This window comes from Olea europaea, chromosome 12 (genome assembly GCF_002742605.1).
Source record: "Olea europaea var. sylvestris chromosome 12, O_europaea_v1, whole genome shotgun sequence".
Lineage (NCBI taxonomy): Eukaryota > Viridiplantae > Streptophyta > Magnoliopsida > Lamiales > Oleaceae > Olea > Olea europaea.
In genome coordinates, this window is record NC_036248.1 from 6397009 (window position 1) to 6403954 (window position 6946).

The 6946-nt window shown below is 37.3% G+C and overlaps 1 protein-coding gene and 1 pseudogene across 3 annotated transcripts; both read left to right on the top strand.

Annotated features, from left to right (window-relative positions):
• Positions 1-2014: 2014 nt before the first annotated feature.
• On the top strand, positions 2015-6057 carry LOC111405384 (serine/arginine-rich splicing factor RS2Z32-like). 3 transcript variants are annotated; one of them, XM_023034226.1, is made up of 7 exons: positions 2015-2098; positions 2872-2995; positions 3559-3598; positions 3699-3794; positions 4365-4561; positions 4683-4775; positions 5493-6057. In XM_023034226.1, exons 2-7 carry the CDS (start codon positions 2886-2888, stop codon positions 5842-5844), a joined length of 888 nt encoding a protein of 295 aa, XP_022889994.1. In that variant the 5' UTR covers positions 2015-2098; positions 2872-2885; the 3' UTR covers positions 5845-6057. The 3 variants fall into 3 exon arrangements, with proteins under 3 accessions (XP_022889994.1, XP_022889995.1, XP_022889996.1); XM_023034227.1 differs by lacking the exon at positions 2015-2098 and adding an exon at positions 2140-2287; XM_023034228.1 differs by lacking the exon at positions 2015-2098 and having other exon boundaries at positions 2867-2995; positions 3322-3598; positions 5493-6054.
• The window catches only part of LOC111406492, a 2623-nt pseudogene continuing 1638 nt past the window's right edge, over positions 5962-6946 (top strand).

Genomic DNA, 6946 nt, shown 5'->3' on the forward strand with positions numbered 1-6946 from the left:
GAAATAGAAATGATTGGCCAAAATGGAAAGAAGCCATACAGGCAGAATTGAATTCTTTGGAGAAACGAAAAATGTTTGGACTAGTAGTTCGAACACCTGAAAATGTAATCCGTGTTGGATACAAATGAGTTTTTGTACGAAAGAGAAATGAGAATAATGAAATTACAAGATACAAAGTCCGACTAGTGGCTCAAGGTTTCTCCCAAAGACCGGGAATTGATTATGAGGAAACATATTCTCCTGTAATGGATACCATCACTTAGGTTCTTAATTAGTTTGATCGTGTCATAAGGGCTCGATATGCGCCTTATGGATGTAGTAACTGCCTACTTATATGGTTCATTTGACAGTGACATATATATGAAAGTCCCTGAAGGATTTAAAATGCCAGGAATAAATGATACATGTCCGAGAACTATTTCTCAATTAAATTGCAAAAATTATTATATGGATTGAAACAATCCGGACGCATGTGGTATAATCGCCTTAGCGAATATTTGTTGAAAGAGGGTTATAAAAATGACGATATCTGCCCATATATTTCCATAAAGAAAACAAATATTGGATTTGTAATTGTGGCAGTTTATGTTGATGATTTAAATTTAATTGGAACTTCTGAAGAGCTCAACAAAACTACAGATTATTTGAGAAATGAATTTGAGATGAAAGATTTGGGGAAAACCAAATTTTGTCTTGAATTACAAATTGAACATTTTTCAAAGGGGTTATTTGTTCATCAATCTACTTATACAGAAAAAGTCTTAAAACGCTTTTATATGGATAATGCACATCCATTGCCATCACCTATGGTTGTTCGATTACTTGATGTGAAAAAAGATTCATTTCGTTCACTTGAAGATGGAGAAAAGATTCTTGGTCCTGAAGTACCATACGTTAGTGCAATTGGAGCATTAACTTATCTTACAAATTGTACTCGACTTGACATAGTTTTTTCTGTAAATCTCATTGCAAGATATAGCTCTACACCAACTCAAATGCATTGAAATGGTGTTAAACATATTTTTCGTTACCTAAAATGTACTATTGATATGAGACTGTTTTATTCTCAAAAGTCAGGATCTGTTTTAGTGGGATATGTAGATGCAGGTTATCTCTCTGATCCACATAAAGTTAAATCACAAAGAGGATATGTGTTTACACGTGGAGGAACAGCTATATCATAGAGATCTGTGAAGCAATCCTCGACAGCAACATATTCAAATCATTCTGAGATTATTGCAATCCATGAAGCAGGGCAAAAATGTGTATGGTTGAGGAATATGACCCATCATATCCAATCATCATGTGGATTGACTTCAACAAAAGATAGTCCAACAATTTTGTTTGAAGATAATGCAATTTGTATCGCACAATTCAAGGGAGGCTATATCAAAGGCGACAGGACGAAGCATATTTCTCCAAAATTCTTTCACACACATGAATTTCAGAAGAATGGTGACATTGATATTCAACAAATTCGCTCAAGTGACAATGTGGCTGATCTATTCACAAAAGCGCTACCAACATTCAAGAAATTAGTTCATGAGATTGGAGTGCGTCGACTCAAAGATTTTCAGTGATCAACATCAGGGAGAGTAGTTGTACTCTTTTTCCTTCGCTTAGGTTTTGTCACATTGGGTTTTCCTATCAAGGTTTTAATGATGTTAACATTTAATTTTAATATTTCAAAATAACTATACTCTTTTTCCTTCGTTTGATTTTTTTTCTCATTGGATTTTTATCAAATAAGATTTTAACGAGACAGATATTTTGTAATATGTCATTCAAGAGGGAGTGTTATAAATGAAAAGTCCATTAAAATTTATTAATGAATGGCATTTGTACCCCTAGAAATTATTAACATTATATCCCTAATTCTTACTTATAAATATAAAGCTTTGATTTTCAATAATACACACAAAAGTTTATTAAGTTTTCTCTATTCTCTTTTTCTCTCATTTTATAACAATTCCATGAATTTTCATTTCTAGAAAAGTGGGCCAAACGAGGGGTTTTATGTCATTCTTGCCAATAAATGGTTCATCCTCCTCCATTTTACTGTCATTAGCCCCAATTTCAGTCCTAGGGTTTTCTTCAGGTACTCTCTCTCTCTCTCTCTCTCTCTCTCTCTCTCTCTCTCTCTCTCTCTCTCTGTGTGTGTGTGTGTGAGAGAGAGAGAGATTACACATTCATAGACCGTGCATATCTTTATATTCCGTAACCTTGTACTTTGTCTCGTCTCGGGAGGAGTTTATATCATTGAAATTTACGAACAGATCTCTTCTTTGTAATGCTCTTTCTTCCTTGAAATTTTAATTTCTTAGTTCTTGTGTAGGGAGCGAACAAGTTTACGTATTTTATTTTCAATTAACAAGCCTTATTGATTACTTTTGAAAAACCTATTGAGTCGATAACTGGAGTTGGATCTGCCCATTTTTACGTATATTTTCTTGTCTGATTTTTATTATTTTCTTAGTCTTGACATATTTATTTTACTAGTATTTGTTGAATCATTAAAATTTTTTATTTTTCTGTCTACAAAAAAAGTTTGATTTTCCTAGGAGTTAGGAAGTAAATGAAAAGGGCGAATTTGAACTACTATGTGTTAAAGAAACAGAATCATATTAATTTTTAGGGGAAGATTTTTTCTTGTTGACCAGATATGCTGATTTGTTGAACTTTCAGGAGTTCAGTTAGGTATTTAATTCACGGGGTTTATTATTATATTTTCAAATACTCTTTCTTGTGGAGAGGTTTTTATTACACTGATGTGCACATAATATTCAATTAGCTGTCTAGTTGATTGATTAATTACACATGCTTTTCTGGAAGGTCTGTAATGAAACGAGAATGCTTTCTTATCTAATTTAGGGAGCTAGCTTAAGATGCCTCGTTATGATGATCGCCATGGCAATTCAACACGACTCTATGTAGGGCATTTGTCATCGAGGACAAGGTCACGTGACCTAGAGGATATCTTTAGCAGATATGGAAGGTAGTTCTTCTTCCTAGGGTAATATTTACGAAATGTAATTGTGTTACTAGGAGATCTTTGATCTCATTTAATGACTGAGTACTTTGTGTTTTCTGTTTGTTTTCTTCGTTCTCTTGATTCCTATGCGATTCTACACCCATTTGCTTAGTGTAGTTGGCAGTGGCCATTTCTGTGACGAGTCCGCATGAAGGCATCTCACCGGGAACAAGAACTGTTGCAAAGTCCTTTTCGTCTGCCATTGATTTACTTTTTCTACTTAAAATGAGTATTTTGAGAGAAACTGTCCCCGTGTCTTGGTGATTTTAACTTGAATAATGTTTCTGAAGGTTTCTGGGCTCTTTGCCCAACCTGGAGGTCTGGTGAGAGGTGTTCCCCTTGGTGGATTTGGTCAATATTCGTGCAGTATTTAGGGGGCTTTGGCAATTCTTATGATAGTGTTATTGCGTGTTTTTTTGATGGAAATTCCAACAAACTGGTGTTTAATTCATCTTTGAGGGAAAAGTATGAAGCCATCAGTTCTAATGCCTTGATGGCCTTGTTGTTTCTGCCACCCATTTACGCAGAGTACGTGATGTGGATATGAAGCGCGATTATGCATTTGTGGTATGCAGTTATGCTCTAATTCTTTTACATAATAGCAATTTGTCCATGTGCTCTATGGGTGCCATCGTCTTTTTTACTTTCCTTTTGCTTTTTCACCTAGGATTTTAGCGATCCTCGCGATGCTGATGATGCAAGATATGCCTTAGATGGACGGGATGTCGATGGAAGTCGTGTTATAGTTGAATTTGCAAAGGGGGTAAGTTGCATTAGAGTTGTTCATTTGTCGTTCTTGATGTTCTTTTTTAGTATTTAAACACTGTAATTTTTAAATGATGCTTACCCTTTTTTTATGAATCCTTTTGAATTACTTCTAGGATTTGCCAAGGTTTTCACATATCACTAGGCGGGATATCTGATGTATTAAAAACTGATGGAGTCACAGGAGTTGTTGCTTAGGTTCTGGAAGTTATTTTATCACTTATTCATTCAGTGTTTTTTGGAGTAGCAACATGGTTTTACAAATAGTTGTTCTGGGACCACAATTTGCTCTGATCGCATCTAATCATTGAAATATTCCAAATATGCAATAGTACTAATTTTGTTAATTACTAGCTTTTTGTACTTTGGATTGTTTTTTTATACAAACCTTTGAAATTAACTGGTATTTTTCTTGGTCTGCTGTATATATGTTCTTATGCATTATGTGTTTTGGTTATGGATTTTGCGATTGTTAAATTACTGAAATAATTTTTTTTGGTACCTGTCTTTTGACGAGATATTTGCGGGCTTATGATGTACAACTAAATAGGATTAGCTTGAAATTTAGGTACCACGTGGTCCAGGTGGATCGCGGGAATATCTTGGAAGAGGGCCTGCACCAGGAACTGGGCGCTGCTTCAATTGTGGAATTGAGGGACATTGGGCTCGAGATTGCAAGGCTGGTGACTGGAAGAACAAGTGTTACCACTGTGGGGAACGAGGTCATATAGAAAAGAAATGTCCAAACAGTCCCAAGAAAGTTAGGTACGTAAAATGGGCCTTCTGGCCCTCCCTAGGTTTTAGTTTGCATGGATATGAAAAAATAATAATAATAATAATAAATAAATAATCAGTGTTCGTGAGAATTATAAAACATTTCTTGCAGCGCACGTGGACGGAGTTACTCCCGCTCACCATCTCCTCGTCGTGGTAGAAGTCGAAGTCGGAGCCGTGGTTATAGCAGGAGTCCTATTCGCAGGTTCAACCTAAACTCTCTCTTCTGTGTATTGAACATTTTTTTGATACTGATTCTCTTGGACTCTGCTCTCCACTTCCCTGTTTGTAATATTGCATACTTAGTTGCTATTGTTTTCAGTATCCATTAATTTAGTCCTCACAAAATGCTAGAATCTGGCGACCAGTTTGTTTCTTTTATCACTTAAACTTTTCCTTGTGGGATTTGCTCCTTAACGAGTTTTGTGATGGGCTGAGTGGTGACCGACATGTCCTTGACAGAACAAATGATGTGGGAGACCACATTTTGTAAATTTTTGGAGTATAAAATTGGGGAAATCGTTATTTAGAACCTGTTTGGTTGAAATTAAAATCCATATTTTATTCTATATCAAAGTCGACAACTAATTTTAACCACATATTTTATGGGATTCACAACTTTCAATCACAGATTCCATAAATTTTTATCAAAATCTACTAAAAATATAATTTTAATCCCCACCTAACAGTTAGGGGCTTATTGTAACATCTGTGCGAGAGGCCCAACATACTGTTGGAAAAATTATATGAACTCCACAAGTGAGATTGTATTATATTAGAGGATGAATTTTTGAGTGTCACTCATGCCCCAAAAGAGTGCAAGATGTGCCCGTATAAAATGTTAATAACATCATTGAATATTTCTTTTTCGGTTTGCTGTGTATACAAAATAACACTTGCTGTTTTCTATGATTCTTTGCAGCCGATCCAGATCACCACCCTCAAGGAGGGATCGCAGTATCGAACGTGGGGAGGGAGGGTCAAGGAGGCGGCCCAGGGCCTCGCCATCTCCATCTGAAGGAAGGATTCGCAGCCCAAAGGCTGAGGAGCAAAGCCCGAGAAAGGGAGGTACACCATCGCCAAGAGATGGTAGGCCTTCCAATGGATCAGATTATAGCAGGAGTCCAAATGGAAGGAACAGGAGCCCTGAGGATGATTTTGAGGAGAGGAGTCCCGTTCAAAAAAATGATCGCAGTCACAGCGTTAGCCCAAGGGACAGGGGAAGCCCTGTCGATGATGATGAAAGTCATGGTTCTCCAAGGGGCAGCGAATAGCTTGAGATTAACCAAGTATTTCTGAATTCTATATCGTCTGAACCAGGGGAATAATTTGTTGAGTGGTTTATTTAATATTGTGACTCCATTTTCTCGTTATAATTGTGAACCCTCTGTATGCGGATTGCAATTTGTACCAAAATTGATCTCTAATTATCTTTTCTTTCTTGGAGAAACTCTGCTAGAATCCTAAATGTCTCGCTTGATGAATTATTATTTTATTATTCTGTGACTCCATTTGTATTGGTTTTTAGAAGAAAAGTGGAGTAAAAATTCTCAGCTCCTTGAACGTTCACTGGATCGTTTTGGTGGTATGTTATGCTTGATAACGTGGGGGATTGGATATTGTCTTCCATTATAGCGTTTTCAAAATACAGAGGCTGAATCTTTGGATGCCGATGCTGTTTGTGCAGTAATTGATAGGCGGGATTTTCCAGGGAGGGAAACTCCTTTGCACCTTGCGGTGAGGCTTCCTAGGATTGTGGTCTCTGTGGCTTGGATTCGTGACTTTTACATGGAGATAACCTTCCATTTTGAGAGCTCGGTAACACCATTTATTGGCAGGATTGCTCCATCAGACAGGAGATGGGAACTGGGTTATGATCTCCATGCAGAAATGAGCCTTCCGTATCCGACGGTTTGATCGATCTTCTCTCTTCCTTGGAGAAGGCTATTTTTGGGAAGGTGGAAATAGATCTTTTCCTCCCGCTTCTTCGATAGTTCTCTCCCATAAGAAGAAAGAATTCACAATGCTTTGGAGAGAGCTGGCGTTCATCCATCAGAAGCTCAAGTTGCCCGTGAAGTGGCTTTCATGCCTCAAACCAATATGTACAGACCAGGAATTGATGTTACTCAAGCTGAGCTTGTCCCACATTTGAATTGGAGACGGCAGGAGAGAGCTGAGTCGGTTGGAGCTTGGAAGGCCAAGATTTATGATCTGCTGTATGTGTCATTGAGCGTGAAGTCTAGTTCGGTTCCTGGTGAAGAAATTTTTGCACTGAATGATGATGATAGGATAGCAAATGGCTTTGGTCACGAGCATGGTGACGTTTAAACCTCTCAGGAAAGAATACAGTGGATTTGGCTCTTAGCATTGGGGGGG